Here is an 18,672-nt window from a genome sequence, read left to right on the forward strand (position 1 = left end):
ACCACTCCTTTTTTCAGAGCTTCACTTCAGCACTCAGTGAAACCAGAGTTGTAAACAAAGTCATTTTCGCAGTGAATCATTATTCATATGCAGTGTGATATGAATCTGTAAGTGATCAAAGTGATTACATATACCTGCTGGACAAGATGATATCCTGTCTTTTAAAAGTAATCATCAGGAACAAAGTCAAAGACAAAACTCATTACAGTAAAAGACAAGCCTTTATTTTACCAGTTAAAAAAGAAAAGTCCAAAAAAAAGGAAGAAAAAAAAAAAAAAGGTCTTGTTAATACCGTAGCAAGTTTTTAAACGTAATGTACACATCAGTGACAGAACAGTTAACAGTGGAAGCTATCAGTGCCCCTTTAAACAGGTGGAACAAGTAGGGGAAGGGTTGTACTGATGAATGGATGAATGACAGCAAAGTGTGACTGATGACACGGGTCCAAGATGAAAAGATTTTCCTCCAGATTATCATAAAACCAAAAAATTGCTATACAAGTGTAACATCTGCCTTTTTTTTTGAACTAGTATGTGGATTTATTTAGGACGCTTCACTGATTCTAGTAAGGCACCACTTGAATTTGAATGGGGCAGTGCAACATGTGGATGACGTTTGTGAAGTTGCTTTGAAAAGAACAAAACAAAAACAAAGTGTGGATGTATTCCTATGTGGGTCCGTTTCAGACAGGTGAAAAATGAGTGAAAAGGATGGGGTCAAAAACATTTACAAACAAAGGAAGACGAACATCACTGGGATTTTGCTGCATACACTTTAGGATATACAGTACAATAAATATAAATAGACTCAGGGAAGACTGAAGGACAATGTGTGGACACATAATGTTTTACATTCGAGTCAAATATACAATGAAGAATGGAGAGGAAATAAAAACCCTGCAACTGGATTCTGTATTTGGCAAGAGAGCCGGTAAAATCTGGACGCACACTCATAAGAGAACAGCGTTGTCATTAACAGGCTGTCCTGAGGTCAGATTTGTCACTGAACTTCCACAGAACATCAGCTCTTCCACTAGAGACGTGCAGTCCAAAGAGAACTTTAAACACGTATGCATCGTTACGCTTCTCAAAATAATCAAGACATGATGGCCAGTATGTCCTCACTGTTCATCCCCTTCATAGAGACTGAGGCAGTTTAACAACATGAAATTTCATAGAACATAAATGTCAATTTTGGCAATAGAGACAAGCTCTGCCCAGCTGATGCAAACTGCATCTAAAAGACTTTTTAAAGACTTCATCAATGTTTGAATCCTTCTCAAAGGCTGAGCATCAATGCAAGGGAGTTAATTTAGGAATGTATGCGGTATTTCAAAAGAAGATTTTTTTTTAAGTGAGATTTTAACAGGACACTCATAAGTATGAGCATCATGAGGTGACTGTGGGTCCGACTTGACTTTGTCCAGTGTATGCTCCACTGCTTTAGCCAAACTGGAAAAAGAAATTTCCAGGTCCAGAGTCTGTAATAAATCACAAAACAAATATTCAGTTAGTGTTCAATAAACCTATGTATATATAAAAACCATGGAGTGAAGAGAAAACGTACCTGGGCTGGAATCGAAAGTGAATCCTCCACTGTGGCCACCAAAGAAAGCCCTGAAGATGTTGTTTGCATCAAAATCTGTAGAAACAGGAAGTAGAGCAAGGTTAACATGGAGGATAAAAGGAAGCCAAAGATGGGAAAAGAATGGAAATACAGGAAGGAAAACAATTTATGTGATATATTGCACATATAATTTAAAGAGAAACAGGAACTACAAGTGTTTTTTTTGGGGGTTTTTAAAATTATTATTTATTTATTTATTTTTTTTAGTACAGGTCCAATCTGTAACAGATAACTGGACTTAAATGTACAGCCTCATACTGGCAAACCAGTATTAGAACAGTACAGATATTTGTCGATTTAAAAATCAGATATCAGCCAATATTTTTCCTTTTCAGACACACAATGCAAAAAAATTCCCAAACATTTACTTGTTTAGTTCTACTTTGATCAGCTGGTTGTTGCTCTTTTGAAGTTGCAAAGCGCCCTCTGGTGGACAAACTGCAACATCAACACTCCTAACCTTGTCAAAGGGTTTCTTCCATCTCAGCTGTTATATATGTGATACCAGCTGATCAGCAATTAGCCAGTATCAGCCAGTAATTTCAGCCTGCTGATAAATCGTGTACGTCACAGTATGAATTGGACTTCTGCTTTTTTCACAAGGTATGTTGCTCTTTGTTGTATTCTGTGAGAAATATTCAAAACAATTAATATCTTCTGAAACTTTACAGCCAGCTTTCTGGATCACAGCTTTCTAATCACATACAGTGATGCTCTAAGATGAGACTTAGAAACAGTGGAACCTATTTGAGGTGGAAGATATATATAATAACCGTGTTTGTAAAAGCTGATTCATAGTTTCTATGTGGATTAGCACGTACATGTTGTAATTGTCTGCATTTTGGCTATAAATGCATCTTATTTCCTTTTCTGGAGGAGAAAAGGTTGAAAATTTTTGCGTGAGTTGGACCAATCAGCTTTACTACTTTACTGCTGCTTTGCGGCTGATTTCAGTGACTCAATCACTGCTGACAGCTGCAGCTTCTTATAAACTGGCGATGGAGAGTATGTCATTCACTTCCAATAACAACGGCCAACAAAGCCAAGGGACTTCGCCAGCACTCCACCGTCTCCGCACATCTTCTCACATATTTTACACCATTTCTTTTAATTATTTAAATATTTTGTTCATTTTAGTTGAGAAACAAGGTTTTTATGATAAAAATTAGTAGTAAAACTTTAACAATAAACTTAACGATTTTATTTTGTAGTATATATTATAGTTTCTCTTAGGCACACAGATATTAGTTTTGAGATACAAAGTTTTTGTTTTTTTTAGCCATATCACTCAGTCCCATCACCTAAAGGCGACTGACACTTGATTTTGTAGGGACTGTCATGGGATGCCACATTATAAAAGGCCTTCTTACACAAGCAGACATTTTAACTGACATTGCAGAAAATGGTTAATAATGTATGAAAATTTGCCCGTGTTCTGTTAAAGCGTCCCATTAGGTCTTGACAGTTTGACAGCAAGTCAGGGACACGGGGACTTGCTGCATGGAAACATGGAATGAGTTTCTAGAAACTAAATTATGGAAATTAAATTGTACTTTGTACTTTTTTTCTGTGTTGACATGTCTCAGTGTTTAATTTAAATGAGATCCCAAAAAATCTTGGAACTTTCTCATGTAAAACTGGGCAATAATCATATATGAAGTCTACAGAAAACCCAAAACCCTTAAAAAGGTTTTTGCCCTTTTTCAAATGTAAACACGACCATCGTTCAGACAATCATGATCTCCTGGGTTTCCTACTAGGTCTAAAAGATCTATTGGTCTTATTAATTACCCAAGTACAAACAAATGCCCTATAATAAATGACAAAGCCACTGCTATTTCCCACTATGACAGGTCAAAATATCTTCTGGGTTACTCTTCTCTTTAGATACACCCGTTTCAAAAGCCGATAGAGCACAAAGGGAATATAAATGTACCTCCGCCATCAAAACAGCCGTCATCCTCCAGGTCGTGCCCGTTGTCATAGCGGACCTTCTTCTTCGGGTCGGAGAGGACAGTGAAGGCCTCACCCACTTCTTTGAATTTCTTTTCCTCCTCCTTTTGCACCTCTGGTGTTGCTGAACTGTGACGGTCTGCAAGACAATTTCAACGGTTGTCTACAATAAATCCTCGAGATAAGTGAGACTCAACTGTTAAGTGATGTTGTAGCTCAGCTGGCTCATGATCCTAACCTAATTCACTGGTTATTGTAATGTGTAAAGCACAGAGAAAAAGTGATGCGTTGTCTTGTCATTGGTAGGCCTTGACCTACTGTGTGCACACTGCACTTAAATCTGACCAATAACTCTAGGCAGAGCCCTGATTACTGTGAGCTGTACTAGTGTGAACTGTGTGGAAAGACTAGGACAGCTACCTGGGTGATGCATGAGGGCTCGTTTGCGATACGCTTTCTTGATCTCGTCCTCAGTAGCATTCTTCCCGACCCCGAGCACCTTGTAGTAATCTTTCCTTTTGCTCTTCTTCAGCTCCATCTGTGCCTTCTTCAGCATTTGCTTGTGATCTGGAGGGAAAGAGAAATGCAAGCCATGTGAGAAAAACTGAACATTAAATTCAATCAGAGCTTAGGAAAACAAGGAGAGCAGCTCACCTGAGGTTTTCTCTGTCTGATAAACTTTTTCATAGTCCCGTACAGCCTCTTCATATTGCTCTGTGTCCATGTAGCTACAGGTAACACAAGGTCAGACACAAACTTTACAATGCTGAACAACGAAACACACAAAGCATGGAAAACTGACTCAGAATGCCTGTAACATACCACTGAGCTCTTCTTAAGTATGCCTTGATGTAAGTGTCATCTAGTTTGATTGCACTGGTACAGTCTTCAATGGCTTGATCAACTTTCTTCAGCTGTTGATGAAGAGATAATGACAGTGAGCTGACAGGATACAAAGAACCAGAAGACCCAGAATACTACGATTACTAATATTAAGCAAATTATAGCTAACAACGAGAGGAAACTGTGGTATAATGAAACAAGCTTTTACCTTTGCTCCTGCTGTGGCTCTGTTGCAGTAGAGTTTAGCGTTGGTCTTAATGTTGTTGGGGTCTATTGCGAGTGCCTCGGTGTAAAGCTGATAGGCAGCTTCATAGTTGTTGTTCTTAAACGCCTGGTTTCCTTCCTCCTTCTTAGCTTTTAATGCTTTGGCATTCTGGTGAGCAAAGAAGGCACCGATACTTTTCAGGCCTTTTGTTTTAACATTCTTAAAAATCCTTTAATCTATTTGTATTTTCAATGTTTTTTTCAAAACATATTGTGTGCAAACTTGAAGTCTAAAAACATCTCAGATCATTTTTCATCCTTTGAAAGCTGATTTTTGGATTATATTTTAAATTTAGCACCGACTACTTTACTCTGTACCCTTGTTCTTCTGCCGTGTAAACACACGGCCAAGGTTGCTTATCTTGTCACAAATGACTGCAAAATAATCACCTGAAGTGTCTATAGTGTCAACAACATTTGTGCTTGTACACACATAGAAAGAAATATGGGGACCCATTTAGAAGGACCTTGAAAAAGGTCATATGGTGTTTTACCTTAAAGCAAAGCTCCTTGAATTTAATCAATCATCTTCTTTTGATCATCTGCCTCCATCTCACCCTATGACTAGCATCCTACTCTGTCACATCAACCATCTGGTTGTCCCCCTTCACTACAATCACAAGCTTCCACTGAGGTCTTCCCTTTTTCCTCCTGCCTGGCAACATCCTTTATCCAGTATACCTCCTCTGCACAAGTCCAGACCATCTCAGCTTGCCTCTCTAACTTTGTCTTGCATTCTTAGTTTGCAACTGTGGAACTTCAATACAAAAAGAACTTGCAAACATTGAGTTGTAGGTGGCATTATCAACAATCTTACCCTGCAGGCCAGTCGGGCTTTTTCATGGTCAGGTGCCATTTTCAGAGCCTGGACAAAGAACTGCACTGCTTTATCGATGCAGTCCTCATAATAAAGACACAGGCCTCGAACGTACAGCGCGTCTGCATTTGTAGAATCCATTCGCAGGATGTCACTGTAAAGAAAAGGCTGGCTTTAAAGAATGGCACAAAGAAGTGGAATAAAAAATAATGACTGTCCATCACAGCTGCTCTTACCTTGCTACAGACTGAGCTTCTGGATAGCGTCCAAGCAGAGCGAGACATTCTGCTTTGAGGATTTTGAAGCGGTGGCAGGCAGAAGCCAAAGCTAAGGCCCGGTCCATGCAGTACACCACCTGAATCAGGGCCACAACCAAATACTACACAGTTATACCCCCATATTACATTCAGAAACTGGAAAAACTGAAATATTTGGAGCTTTGTGAAAACTAACAATCCATGCATCCACTGGATAGGTCACCATCCATCACAGCGCGCAGTGGCTGTTGTCTTTGTAATAAGCTAACATTATGGCAAATAAAAAAGAAAACAAAAAAAACAGCAATTTCTTTTGCTCAATATTTGATTTAATTACCTGAAGAAACAAGTTATTTAACTTTAAGACTGAGGGATTTTCTTTAACTTTAAAATTTATATGAAAAAAATCTAATAAATGAATAAAAACAAAGCGATGTGGAGGTGGTGGAGGACGCAGGTTCATCCGGTCGGAGTTAGGCTCTGACTCTGAGATTTGGCACTATAGCACATCTCGCAAGTGCAACTGCCGGTCCCTGCTGGCTTGCCACCACCGCGGGATTTCTGCAGTGGAGATGGGAACGTAGAGAGGGGCCCGGCGGCAGCAGACTTGCGTGCCTCAGCGACCAGCAAGGTAGCTAGCCGGAGTCGCCAGCCAATTGTCGCATTCCACCGATATCGGTCTGCATGTGACACTGAGTAATCTAGAGACAGAGGCAACTGTTAATACTTCCACAGGTTCACCTCAGAAACTGTGACAGTTGTTTCTTCTACAAAGATTTTGTTGCCTGAAGGCTTTCTGTTAGAATCATATTGTACTCAACAGCGAGTGAGTTTGAGTGTTTAGGGAGAGCTGAAAAGGAAAGGATTTACACAAACTCGCACGCACGCACAGGCTTTGTGATGAGAGCCCATTTTCTTGTTTTCATAATCATTTAATGTCAAAATTGTACTTTTCATATAAATATGAGTAATAGCAAAGTCCAACATGTAAACGCTAAAATTTTATCTAATCACACAGACATATGACAAAATCCTTTTCCAGCATATTTATGTTTTGGTGACAACCACACACTCATACAGTGGCAAACAAAACTCAATTTATAATTTACAAGAATGCTAAAAAACAAGAGAAAGTGCATAAATTACCTTTCTGAAATCCCGCTTTTCAAAGCCAAAATCTGCCATCCGCTGATATTCCAACAGTGTTGCTGCATTATTTTTCTAAAATTAATAAAAACAACAATAATTACTAACCGATGGATTCACTCAAATATTTAGCTCAGCATGTGATCCTACTCAATGCTTGTTTTTATATAGTAATTAAATTAAATGATTAAAGCTTCCCACCTCCTGCTGGGCCTCTCTATTGCTCGGCTCCAGTTCCAAAACCTTCTGAAAGCAGCGATTGGCTGCCATGGCATTTCCCAAAGACAGGTGGCACTTGCCCTCACGTAGATGCCCCTATGAGATGGAACGGACATTTCTCAGAACATCATTACCGTGCACTGCATGATGTGCGAAGCGGACAATACAAGTGATGTTCGATATGTCACAAGCAGTTCAAACTCACCTTCATGAAACAGTCATCCAGACGCACAGCCTGCTGGGAATCTTCTAGAGCCTCCCGAAAGCGGCAGAGCATCATGAGGGTGGCTGCCCTGTTCCCATAATAACTGGCATTTTTGGGGCATGCATCTTCAGATTTAAAAAAAGAAAAGAAAAAAAAGAATCATTTATGTGACAAAAACAAAATGATACAGGTGCATATCAGAGACCAACATCTGGGCTTGCCATCACTGACAACTGGAGTGTTTCAGCATCATCAGAAAATAAAAATAAGAAGGTAAACTCTGACTTCCCCATTTTTTGTTTTTCTTTTGTCCCAACTTATATGATTACAGGATGGTGTGCAGCTGAATCAGCCACTGCCAAACTAAAATCATGTGCCAACAATCAGTGCATGACTGTACCGCAGGCCTTTATTGGGACTGTTCACTGGCAGCATTTCTCAACAGCAAAGTATGAAGAAATGTCGAGTGGGCGTCGTTGGGTGTTTAGAGTCAACAATGTGACAACTTAAAATCAAGCCACCGAGTATACTCACCAATGGCCTTGGTGTAATAGTTGAAAGCCTGAGAGTAATCCTTCTTGCTGTAGTATGCATTGCCTTGCTCTTTGAAACTTTCAGCCAGACTGGAGAGTGGAGAAAAAGACATAATTAATTAAAACTACTCAATAAACCAGAAAACTAATAAACCACTTAATTTCCCCCTTGAAGGTGGAGATATACAGGAAGCGTTTAAACAAACTACTGTCCCCCCGAACCGCCCTATAAACCTTTTTATTGTAGTTTCCACTGATGGCTGAAATTCCTGACTGTAACTGAATGAATGACCTTGACTATAAAACAGTGATACTTCTTCTAGTACCAGTTTTCACTTTTCAGGGAATTTCCAGCCTGCAAAGTGTCCACAAGGACTCGACTGTGCTTCACCTAGAACTAGGACAGCAGATCTGGGTACATACAGTCCTGACTACTGATAGCTCAAGTACTAAACATAGCCATGAAATTCACCGGCTGCAGTCTTTTCATAAGTGCCAAGTGTTAAAGGAGAACTCAATACTGATTCTCATGTATGACTTAATGTAGCAGTTTTTATGTAGCCCAAAATGTACCCAGGTACAATAAAAGTACTTTTCCGATACAGTAAATGTGGGTGCTGTTGCGACACTTGTTAGCCACACCTAAGAATGCAGACACAAAAAACCCCAACATGCAACAAACTCAAGCAAACAATATTAAACCACTTTAACTGAGATGAAACAAGTCCAGGTGACTCACAAGTGGATCAACCACAAATCACACATACCTGAATGAACTAGGTTTCATGAGGAATCAGAAACTAATAATTACTTTCAAACGGCCTGCTATAGTTACTATATTATTTTTAAGTTAGGGGTTAGGGTTTAGTCTTTTTTTTTTAAGTGATAGTGTCTGCAGTTTGTTGTTTCACTTAAAGTGAACAAACACAAATGAGAATTCTTATTTGGTGTAAATTCAAAATAAAATCAATTATCTGTATTCTATTCTTCATTTAGAAAAAGGATAGCATTATATTTTAAAAAAGAAATAATGCAAAGCCATTAAATGTCTTCATGAAATATAAAAAATTCTTTAGAAGTATGTGATGTGTTAAAGCCAGGATCCCACCAAACCAGAGTTATGTTTAAGTTCTACCTGTGGCGTTTCTATCTTCCTGTGAAAACCTGCACGCCTTAACTGTGAACAACAGTCCAACATAGCGATGGATACTAATAAGACCATATAGATGTTTATAGAACCTACTTTTTAAATGGATTTCCTGATTTATTTTTGGACAATGGTCTGTATATAGGGAAAACATAAAAGTTGTATTATCTCTGAGTCTACACAATGTAGAAAAAGCTTGAATTCTTTCCGAGTTTGACGTCAAAAAAAAAAAGAAGCTTGGAGGCATACAACAACAATGGAATAATTTGATCCATTTCAATTGAGCTATGGATTTTTGCAGTTTAACAGTGAAAATGGAATCAACTCAAAATTTTAAATTACGTGAATAAACCTGGTGTCTAACTTCAAATCGCTCAACCTAAACTGTCCCTGTGTACTCATTCCTGTACATTCTGATCATTCTCAGTGAAAATCTTGCCAGCTTTAAGTTTGCCTCCTTTCTTTTTGTTTGTGCCACCGCCTCCAAACCACACATCATCACTGTCTCACTACCATTTTGTTGTCACTGCTCCACCCTTCCAGCACTCTTTTTCACTGCTCCAAATATTTTGGTTACTTTGATCCCCGATTTTGAAATTCCAAATAATTAATTTTAGATTTCTGAAAAAGACACGATGGGCAACAGTTAGTTATTTTTTTGTTTAACTTTTTTAGCCACAAGAGTTATAAATGATTTTCCAAGGATTACTTGCCCAATCGGTTTTCTTCCTATCAAACTTTAATATTAGGATAATTCTACTAAAGCAAAATTAGGCTTTGCGGAGTGACTTTGCTCATTAATATGCCCGCAAATCATTAAGGGAATCAGGTGGCTTTACTGTGTTCGATATAAAGTCCACGGAGCTTCCTCTTGCGACCATTTGATAACAATAATGCGTTACAAGTTTTAGTTCAAGAAACCCAACTTAAAAACAGGTCAAAAATATTTCTATTACAATCCTGAAAATAATTTCCTCCCGCACACTGAAGTCACATTTTACATTTACGGTACGATTAATCCAGGTCTCACTCAATCCTACATTTTAATCTTTCAAGTCCATCGTTACGTAAGCCAGACAAGGTATAACACCTAACAGTACTTTTATTATCCCACGCAGGTGCGTTACGGTGTATTTAAGCGGAAATGCAACAAAGGCCGCTTGCACGAAAGGAGACCAAAAAAAAAAACATGTTTGCGTGCAAAGCGCACGTTGATGACTCGTTTCCGATGCGATTCACCCGGGTGAGCTGAGGGTGCGAGGCGCTCATGCTCGATTCCCTTTAGGTGCAGAACCTTCGGCATAGTCTCGTTACTGTTTGAATACAGTAAAATGGCATGAAACCTCTCGGGAAAGTATTGAAAACAAGTAATCACTTCAAATTAAGGTTATGAAGGCTTTTGCTGATCATACCTGACAGTCTCTTATGGAAGTTTCTCGAATATGAAAGCTGGAACTGCTAGTGTGCAATAAATAAGATGCTTTAAGGATGAGACTTAAACACATATTGACATACAGCTCAATGACGCCCAAAGGGGTTAGGCGCACGTGAATTATCGGATACCTCACATTGACCATGGCAAAGCACGCCAGTTCACCTGGTTTTGTTTTGTTCTCTTAACGAACAATCTGGCGAGCTGCCCGGCTGTCTAATTTGAGTTCACAATTTTATTTTTAATGTAAATTCCCCAAACAATAACAAAGCAAATACCCGAAATTTCTAAAAAGCAAGATTTAAGAACGCTGTCGCGTTAAGCTAGCACGGTTAGCTTGGCTCCGGGGTGACCGAACTGATGTTTCCGAGCTCTGTCAGCTAACCGGCTAATATCACTCGGGTTATTTTCACTCCACACACGCATCACAGTGAAACCCGACGAGTAGGTATACTTTTACCGTTCAAGGTCCTCCTGGTTGCAGATTTGTGGCTCTGTTTCTACCGGCACGTCGATGTCAACAGCTGCCATTTTTTCTGGAAAATACTGCTGTGAATTGACGTAATTTCCGGAAATGGCTATTTGTGTCAATTAAAAAAAATAGGTCACCATAAAAAGAAAAGAAAACAGTAAAATGTACAACACGAGGTTTTATTAGTTCTTATAGCGGGATACGTGTCTGTAGCAGTAGTAGTAGTAATGATGTCCATTTATTTCATGAACAAAATGTTATAGATTTATGAGAATTCGGTGCGATTGGTGGTTTGGACTTTTATTTTGAAGGATGTATATAACCACGTTCTATTCTAGGTTTCATAACTTCATTATTTGCTTCCCTGCTGTTATCAGTGTTAATTCTCTTATTTGTATTTACAATATATACACATCCCTACACACTTTCCAGGAGTGGGCTCGTTAATATTCCTAGGAAGTGCCGAAAAAACATTCATACATATCAATGTGTCTAAATGTAGGTTATTTTCTGGCAATACTAAAAGTAAAATAGTCTTTTTATGTTACCAAAAGTAAAAAATAAATAAATAAATAAAAATAAATTAACCAGTAATATGATGCTGTTAGCTTTAAACCTTCAAATCATCTATATACCTTCACTTGTATTTTACTTATTAATTTATTTCTTTGTGTTCACCCGGGAGCATGCAGACTTTTCCAGATAAAATAACCCACAACTGTACGTGTGGATATGGATTTTCCTATCTTATAAATCTGCTTATGAAAGTGCTCAATATGCAAACAATAGCATTTATTCCAGACTATAAGGTCTAGGTAACAAGAATGACTGTAAATACTTTATTGCACCAGTAATTAGATGTCGTTTCTAAATATTATATGCCATCATTATAAAAATCCCGATAGCCACAGTTCTTTGTAATCTTTTTTAAACCAATCTCTATGTCAAAAAAAGGTACCAACATCTGTGTACTCTTAGGTTACACTATTTTATACTTTTTTGCCTACCACTAGAGGGCACTAAGCTATTAAAATACAGGCACAAGGAACAGATCAGCTGCGACTTAATCTGGTAAAAATATTTCAAATCCTCAGTGGTCAATAATTCACCACATGTGTAATTTCTTCTACAACCCGTAGACTCATGTCATATGACGCATTCATTTTATTTGATTATAAATACAATAATTCTGAACCCCGTTTTGTATCAATCGACTGTGTTATTTTATGACATGTATCCACTATGAAATTATAAAAAGAAGAAAAAGACACTTGTTTGCCTGTAAAGAAAACACAAGAACAACGGTTTAAAAACCAGGGCTATTTATAAGTTCATATAGAATACAGTATCAACATTTTTTTTTACCACATAATAATTTACATTATTGCAATTGATGCACAGTTACACTAGTCATTAATTGTATTGGGTGACACTTAAAAATACATATTGCTTAGGGTGATTCAGCACAGCCATGTAGGATAGAGATTTCTATAATGAGAGGACACTGTTTTTCTTTTAAATACACTCTATAAATAATAATTATAATATAATGTTAAAGACACTTTAAAAACTTGTGGATAAAGCCTTTTGATATGATGAATAACACACATCCATCCATCTGTTCATATTGCACAAACAGCATCAAGCTGCTACAGTTTGTTAATTCACTGGAAATACTTGAAGTCCCCTTCTTTAGCTTTTCTAAGGCAGCATAAAAAAAACATTAGATAAGTTGCTAGATATAAGGAGTGTGTTGTTCAATGGATTGTATTTATCAAGATTTCTAATTTTGATTTTTGATTATTACAAATACACTGCACTATTGTTAAAACAAAACACTCTTATATCTAAATACAACTACATTATAGTGTGTTTTAAACCATTTATGTTTAAATAGTGCTTATACCCGCTACCGTAATTCTGGGGACTTTAAGTGTTGATGTCTATGAAGCCATCTAAAATTCTCCTAAAAAACATGCATCATAGTGGCTCCTGTCATCAGAGTTTTGGATTACCGAGTTCCAATTTAGGGAGCCAATCTATGATTGAGGGTCGCACAGTAAAGACCGACGTGTCAAACACTTGTAACACTTATGTGTATATTCAAAGGATGGTGGTTAACTGGTTTAGAACTTTTAAACTATTGGTATTTGTCAGTGTTATGAAGATTTATTCTTCTAGTATGGCCAGAACAGAGTTTCAATTAAAGAAACATTCCCTTGATCCTTTGCTCTGATGTATAATGGTAAGACATGGACGGTAGTAGTGCACACTTTCCATGTAAAATGCTTTCAAGCACAGCACTCTTACAACCTTCAGTATCAAATAAATTATAAAAAAAAAGGCATTTTGTATTTGTTGATGGCTGTAAAATTGTAACATTTGTCAGGGTTCGTTGTCGTCATTGTCGTCGTCTCAGCCTGACAAGTTACAGATCTGCACTTTTTTTGTCATATGTTGGCATATGGAAATCAACAGTTTTCCTGGGAGTTTCAGATTTAGTTATGAAAACTTAAGCAAAGATAAAGTGTTTTTCTTCTTCTCCCAGAGTACAACTTCCCAAAATTAAAGAATTTTTTTGGCAACAAACACTGTGTAACACTTAAACACCCTAGTGTATTAGTTTCTTATCATTTTATAAATAAAACTAGAGGATGCTTATTCTTATGGCTTCCAGAGGGGTCCAGACCCCGGGGAACATGCACTCAACAGTTTGCTGACAGGAGACAGCTGAGCAATGGTCCTTCCATTTTTAAGTATGAGACGCTGGTCAGTCAGCGCCAAAATCTCAATCCACACCAGGGGATTGTGCCTTTTGCTCTTATGACTTGGCAAACTTGACATAATATGTTGTCCCCACTCTCTCTGTGTAGTGTCCTTGTCACTCAGAGGGGGCTGTGATTTGTTCTCAGAAGACCAGTTTAATCTTTTCTCCCAGTTTTGGCTAGGTTAGGTCAGCTCTGCTGTTGGTCCTTCAGCATCATGCTCCCTGCTAGTAAGGAGAGAAGATAATAGGAGCATGTGTGGCCCTCAGCGGTCCTGGGGCAGGCCTGAAGAGCGTGGGGCTGATCAGGGGACCCTGGATTATGGCTGTAGGGCCCGGTGGCAGCCGTAGTGCCAACGGTCCAGACGCCATGGCGCACAGGGCAGCTGGATTAAGGGGGCTGGTCAGGAAGCCCGGTGGCAGGGCCTTGGATAGCTGCTTCTGTAGGGCCAGTTTAGTCTGAAATCAAAGACAAGAAAAAGTGTTCAGCCTGAACAAGCATCTGTAAAGCTGTACTTACACACAGTGATGCTCAGAGTTAAATGCACATGTCAGCATTGTTGCAAAAAATGCTGACAGGTGCAAGAGACAGCACTTAATTTGCATCTGACAAGTTTGTGTATGTTTTGTTTGTGCTGTAAGTGATCTTGGATGGCCATCTGTGATTTAGACAAAAATAAAAGTGGACAAATGTGTGTGTGTGTCTGTATGTGTCTGTGTGAGAGAGAAATTCTCACCGCTAAGACAGCACTGGGCTGTAGTTTATTATAGGGGGTGAACTTCGCCTTGACAGGCTTCCCAGCCAAACGCTCTTTGTGTCTCCTGCTGTTCATGTGCTAAAAAAAGGACAGAAAGGAAGGAATAAAGTCATTTTGTCAAGACAGCTCACACAAACTCCCAAAGAGTTACCTTGTAGAGTATAAAGAGTAGTCATCCTGCATTTTTAGCATTTGGACATTGACAGGTGGTTTATGCAGCAGTAAAATTAGCAAAGTAAAATAGTAGGATAAGCATTCGTACCTGTTTCAGCTGTGACTCTGAGTTGACAGACACTTGGCACAGTTCACAGTGAAAAGGCTGATTGTTTACACCAACTGGTCTTGCTGGTCTGGCTTTGCTGCCCATTCGCTGCTTAATTCGACAGGCGGGTCTGGATGATGATGTCATCTTGACCCTACGTTGTGGCTGGCTGGTATTCTGACCGTCCAGCATCTGCTTGTGCTTAGAGCCTGATTCAATCAGTACCAATCAGACCGGAAGAACAGAATGTTAAATAATATTATTAATAAAGAATAAAAAGATTGAAAGGGCAAAAAACAAAGAGATGAACTACCTACCGCTACAATGAGCCTCCAGCTGGGAGCTAGAATTGACCGTCACTTTGCATGTAGGGCAGTGGAGATGTTTTTTGTTGCTCTTGGACTCTTTAACCTCTTCCACCTTCACTGTTTCCTCCTCGCCTCCTGTGGAGCTTCCCTGAGGCTCAGACTGTGGTGCTGAACTGGTGGCTGAGCTGCACCCTTCCACATGTGGAACGTTTGAGGGAAGGTCAGAAGACTGAGAGCCCGGGGAAACATGGGGGGATAGGTGAGGAGAGGCTAGCAACGAACAGTCCGTGGATGAAGTTTGTGAAGAGGGAGTGGCAGCCAGTGAGCTCCCTTTGCTGATTTCCATTTGCTGCTGTGCAGAAGTGGATGACGTGACTGGGCCTGTTAACACATCAAGTCGTGCCAAGGCTTATTTTTATAGCACATTTTAAACAACTTTAATTCACCAAAGTGCTGCACAGGTTATACAAAATGAACATAAACATAAGAAGAAAGCCTTTCATCATGGGTATACTGACCAAACTAGCCTTTTTAAGGAAATACTAGAATCTAATTTGCTTTCCAGTGGAGAGTCATTAATTACGAGGCTACAGCTGCCTAATGTGGCAAAAACAATCCGTTGAGAGCAGTCAAGGTACCACGACAAGGTGACTGAAGGGGAAGTTAAGAACGGCAAAGGGGTGAATATTATTATGTAGATTCACCCCTTCATTATGCATTAATGATACAAATGGAAGTACAGTAGCATTTTGACTAAATACAATTCCCTGACTTATGTCACACTATTTAAATTAATATTTGGGCCAAACTGCCAGGCGACAACTGCTGACCTTGTTATGAGAATACAAATGTGAGTTCTGCAATTATCCAGCAAACTGCTGTAGGACTACAGTGGATTTTGTACACCCCAAAATTCAGAAACATGAAAACCAGAAATACTGGCGCTGATTCTTATATTCAAGTTCCTATCAGTGAAAGCATCACATAATTGTTCCCAAAGGCCTCAAGGTTGCATGCAAATGAAAATAATACTGGTTTAGACCGCAAGCATAATGTATTTTATAGAGGAAAATGTAAGTTCTTCTCTGCAGCACATCTTTTGTTGTTTGGCACTAATACTTTCCTATAGAGTCCATAAAGCTGTAAACTGAGATGCTGAAAGGATAAATGAGGGGTCAATCCCCTTTTTGATGCCAGAAGTCAAAATGTTTCAAAGAGCTGCACTGCTATCACGCAGGGGCAGGTGATTACTCTCTCGTCTCTGTTGGTTTCTCATTATGACCATCAATTTTACATAGAAGTAGCAAAATAATTATAAGATAACACATACTGTAATGTTAAATTAAACTTGATCCAATGTTAATTGAATGTTAATCTGATTTTAAACAGACAGTTAACAGAAAGTCCAGACTTTTTCTGGGGGGTATGAAAAATAGAGTATATTACCACTAATTACAAAGAATGCAAATGCTAAGATATATTTTTATTGTAATATAAGGGACTAAATGCAGCAGATTAAGCTACAGACTGAGACCAGTCTGTAAAGGTATCACTAAAATCCCATTTTCATGAGGGTTTCATGCTTAGACTCACTGTTTTTAAATTTCAAATACATTTTAGATGTTTTTGTAAATTTATTTATGCATTTATGGCCACACCTCGTGTAATTTTTAAACTTACAGAATTATTTGAGTTACATGAAACATGATTTCTTCACAGTCAAAGTATGAATAATGCATTTTCTTGACTTAAGTTATTTCTTTAGAAAAGAACCAGGCCCTGACCTCCCTGTGCAACTTTTTCTTTGTTCTCATCCTTTCATATAATCCTGCTATTATACTTATATTACACTCATCTCTCTTTAATTTTCATATCTTTTCTGCTTTTCCCCCCTGCCATCTCAATCATTCTTCCTTTGTCCCTGCGTCTCGCTGTCATTCGTTCGCTCTCTCTGCCGAAGCTCCCTCTGTCACCATCAATCAACAACCATGGCAACCACCGAATGTAACAAGCTTATCATTATGTGGTTAGAGGGAAATTGATAGGCGCTGGGAGAAAATGGAAGAGAGAGGATCAGTAATGAAAAGGAAAACCGACAGAGGAGAGAAAAAAAGATGGTGAGTTTTTAGTCAGGAAGAATGAGAAGTTGAGTGACTAATGACTAGAAAGAAGTAAAAAAGCAAATAGCAAAGTCATTAGTCTTTGCTGTTAATGCAACTATACAGCCAATAGCTATAAAGTTAACAGTATGGAAAGGACATGGGTCAGTAATGGTAAGCACTAATGTCCCCATATTTTTTCTGGGGATTTGTGGTCTGTGGATTTCATTGAAGAAATAAGTGAAAAATTAACAGGGGGAAAAAAAGATCAATTGGTAATGATTTCTGCTGGCCTTCTCATTGAAGAACTCCAAGATCTACTGAAGCACAAATAAGTTAATTAATCAGATCAGAACCCATTTTCAGTGCAAAAATATGAAAAACAAAACAAAACAAAAAAAAATATTTTCTGAAAGACACATTTCAATTCTACCATCTATGCAGTAAATCTTAAAAAAAAAAAAAAGCAGCTGGAAAGAAATGAAACCCTGCTATGCTATTCTTTGCTACATCCATTAGCCACCACTGCTGGCTACATCCAGACCATTGTTTGATTTTGAAAAGAATACTCGTGGGCAAATATTACCCGTACTTCTGACCGATTTTCCATAATTTTCTACACTGTTTGACATGTCCAAAGTGACAGCACCTCATTAAATAACAGGAATAAGGAACTTGGATGTGGGACTCGTATCACTGTTGAATAAAAAGCTGACAGTAACACTACCACATCTCTCTGTAGATGGAATCTCTGCTGAGGTGCTTTAAGGCTCCTCATCTTGCCGAATGTCTTAGCTTGATGGGAGTAATTACCTGTCTGACGGATCCAATGATAGTAGGACAGGTAATAGCTGGTAATTAACCAGCTGAGTGGCAGCTACCAAGCCTTAGTGCTTACGTCTCCCCAATTACATCTAATTACTCAGAGCGTGGCAAGAGGACTGGCTTTAGAAAAGAAAAATGTATACCTGTTTTGTCTTTCGATTGCGAGTCTGTTGGCCCAGTTACTCCTCCCATCACACCCTTGTCCCTATCTCTGTCTTTGCTTGATATTGATTGACTCTGTCCGTTCTTCTGCCGATTCCTCTGGGTCTCCAAGGCCTTTAGCTTGCGAGCATGCTTGTGACCTTTGTAGTGGGCCTCTGCCTGGGTCTAGCAATCACACATACACACAGAGGCGCACGCAAACACACACACACACACAGAGGAATGTTCACACAAGGGCAAAACAAGCAAAGGGGAAAGTCAGCGTAGAGTATATGCACAGAATGACTGATTAAATTAGTGAAGGACAGCACGAAATCAGTAAACTGTAATAGTTCCATCTGTTCCACTGCTTTGACTTCACATGCTCTTATAAATTTAGGGGAAAAAATATGCGTTTAAGCATTTGACTCTGAGGGAGAATCACATCACCATTTTGATAATCATCATTGTCATGATGATGCACAAATGAGCATCAGTTGGACTAATGGCATCTCATGAGCATCCTCTGAGCTCACTGGCTCATCTTTCCACTGATTCGTTCTGACACAAAATGGCCCGTGTCCGTTACACTGTGACACAA

General features: G+C 38.8%; 2 protein-coding genes across 4 annotated transcripts in view; both read right to left on the minus strand.

The window, feature by feature from the left end:
• Positions 1-202: 202 nt before the first annotated feature.
• On the minus strand, positions 203-11,019 carry LOC101467049 (dnaJ homolog subfamily C member 7). Its single transcript, XM_004567467.4, has 14 exons — positions 10,903-11,019; positions 7,865-7,953; positions 7,331-7,455; positions 7,108-7,221; positions 6,907-6,981; positions 5,740-5,858; positions 5,504-5,657; positions 4,631-4,795; positions 4,402-4,493; positions 4,234-4,307; positions 4,000-4,146; positions 3,563-3,718; positions 1,567-1,641; positions 203-1,480 (listed from the first exon to the last, which is right to left on the minus strand). Exons 1-14 carry the CDS (start codon positions 10,971-10,973, stop codon positions 1,443-1,445), a joined length of 1,494 nt encoding a protein of 497 aa, XP_004567524.1. The 5' UTR covers positions 10,974-11,019; the 3' UTR covers positions 203-1,442.
• A 1,067-nt stretch (positions 11,020-12,086) lies between these two features.
• Positions 12,087-18,672, minus strand: part of LOC101466398 (zinc finger protein 385B) — a 131,530-nt gene continuing 124,944 nt past the window's right edge. Inside the window, exons 5-9 of one of the 3 annotated variants that reach the window (XM_004567465.3) lie at positions 18,074-18,251; positions 15,016-15,387; positions 14,699-14,907; positions 14,416-14,514; positions 12,087-14,137 (exon numbers count right to left, since the gene is read on the minus strand). In XM_004567465.3, coding sequence (XP_004567522.3) covers positions 13,907-14,137; positions 14,416-14,514; positions 14,699-14,907; positions 15,016-15,387; positions 18,074-18,251 — 1,089 coding nt within the window. In that variant the 3' untranslated portion in view covers positions 12,087-13,906. Of the gene's footprint in view, positions 14,138-14,415; positions 14,515-14,698; positions 14,908-15,015; positions 15,388-18,073; positions 18,258-18,672 lie in introns of all 3 variants that reach the window. The other 2 variants (XM_004567464.3, XM_004567466.3) reach the window with 2 other exon arrangements.

Source organism: Maylandia zebra, linkage group LG8 (assembly GCF_041146795.1).
Source record: "Maylandia zebra isolate NMK-2024a linkage group LG8, Mzebra_GT3a, whole genome shotgun sequence".
In the NCBI taxonomy this organism is placed as follows: domain Eukaryota; kingdom Metazoa; phylum Chordata; class Actinopteri; order Cichliformes; family Cichlidae; genus Maylandia; species Maylandia zebra.